General features: G+C 42.0%; 1 protein-coding gene across 1 annotated transcript in view; it reads left to right on the top strand.

Moving 5' to 3' along the window:
* Positions 1 to 368: 368 nt before the first annotated feature.
* Positions 369 to 1,408, top strand: part of TMSB4X (thymosin beta 4 X-linked) — a 1,798-nt gene continuing 758 nt past the window's right edge. Inside the window, exons 1-2 of the mRNA XM_089652993.1 lie at positions 369 to 486; positions 1,355 to 1,408. The exon at positions 1,355 to 1,408 is cut by the window's right edge and continues 59 nt beyond it. Of these exons, the coding sequence (XP_089509119.1) occupies positions 1,368 to 1,408 (41 nt within the window). The 5' untranslated portion in view covers positions 369 to 486; positions 1,355 to 1,367. The remainder of the gene's footprint in view (positions 487 to 1,354) is intronic.

The following is a 1,408-nucleotide window of genomic DNA, read 5'->3' as shown; positions in this document are numbered from 1 at the left end:
CCCATGAGTTGTCAGTCCGCCCCTGCTCCTGACCCTCTTGTATTGAACTGTATCGTTGCTGTATTGTCACCCTTTATATTGTAAACTGTGGGCAATATATAAATCCTGTATAATAATAATGCACCAAAGACATAACAACTCTTAGATTGTAAGCTCCAAGGAGCAAGGCCCTCCTGACCCTCTTGTATTGAACTCTATCATTGCTGTATTGTCTCCCGTTATATTGTAAACTGTTGGCACTATATAACTCCTGTATAATAATAATAATGCACTAAAGAAATACAATGTAATACATTTTCCTGTTCAAGCCTGTAAAGCAATGGGGAGAGACTGGGGGGGAGTGAAGAGTTAACAATCAGTGGTGATGTCAATGGCTGCTTTGCATAGGGGAGGTTATATAAAAGCAGGGAGAGCTCATCCCTTTCACACTCAAGGCTGCATCTTGGAGGACTAGTTTTGCTTCTTGTGTGTGCATTGCATAGCTTGGTAAGTCTCTCCCCACTGATGTGGATTTTTCATCATAATGTGTTCTTTTGTTGCTAGCTGTAAATCAGTTTATTGCCTGTTATTAGCCAGCAGCCTGGCAGGAATCAGAGGGTATTTGCTTAGCAGCTGTGAGCTCTCTTTGTCCTTGTGCTGGAGGATTCAGACCTGAATTTGCATGTAAATTTCCATGTTCCCGTTATCTGTACTCCCTTCTTTAGCTAGGACTTAAATTTTGGCAGCAGTTAAGCATTGGTGGTTGCCCCCTTTAAAAAGAAAAAAATTCTCTGTAGGAGGTATATGTAGCAGTGCTATTTAGAATTGCCTTGAACTGTGATCTTGAAAGCAAAGGCTTATCTTGCTAGGATGATTTTGATGTTTGAAATTGGGGTGTGATGTGAGAAACTGGGTTTTTTTTTTGTAAAACGAAGACTGAAAAAGAGCGGGGGCAGGAGCAGACTTGGGCGGTGGTTAAGGTTCCTTGGGCTGGAGCTGCAGCTCTTTGTAAGAAAAGAAGAATGCATGACTTCATCTGCCAGCAAAGAACTGCTGCCCCGCCATGCTGCACCCTCATTAACATATGCTATGTGCCCATGGCTGCTGGCATGCTTCCAGCTTATTGATTAGCAGCTTACTGTGTGCCTAAAAGGCAGCCTGCTCACGTAGAATGGGTGCCAACTATTTTTACCAGATTGCGTTTAAATTCTGTATTGCTAATGAGCTGCAAATGCTAAAATCAGAAACTCTAGGCTAAATGGAATGGTTAAATGAGGGAGGTGAGGGCGTGGCAGGTACTTTTATCTGAAGTGACACTTTTTTGCAATTCAAGGATGGTGGCGCTCTAATTTCTTCTTTTTTTTCTTTTGTGCAGATCAACCTACAAAATGTCTGACAAACCAGATATGGCTGAGATTGAGAAATTTGA

Source organism: Staurois parvus, unplaced genomic scaffold (assembly GCF_062004578.1).
Source record: "Staurois parvus isolate SC_StPar_1 unplaced genomic scaffold, SC_StPar_1.0 ptg000696l, whole genome shotgun sequence".
Lineage (NCBI taxonomy): Eukaryota > Metazoa > Chordata > Amphibia > Anura > Ranidae > Staurois > Staurois parvus.
This window is presented reverse-complemented; position numbering and strand designations above follow the sequence as displayed.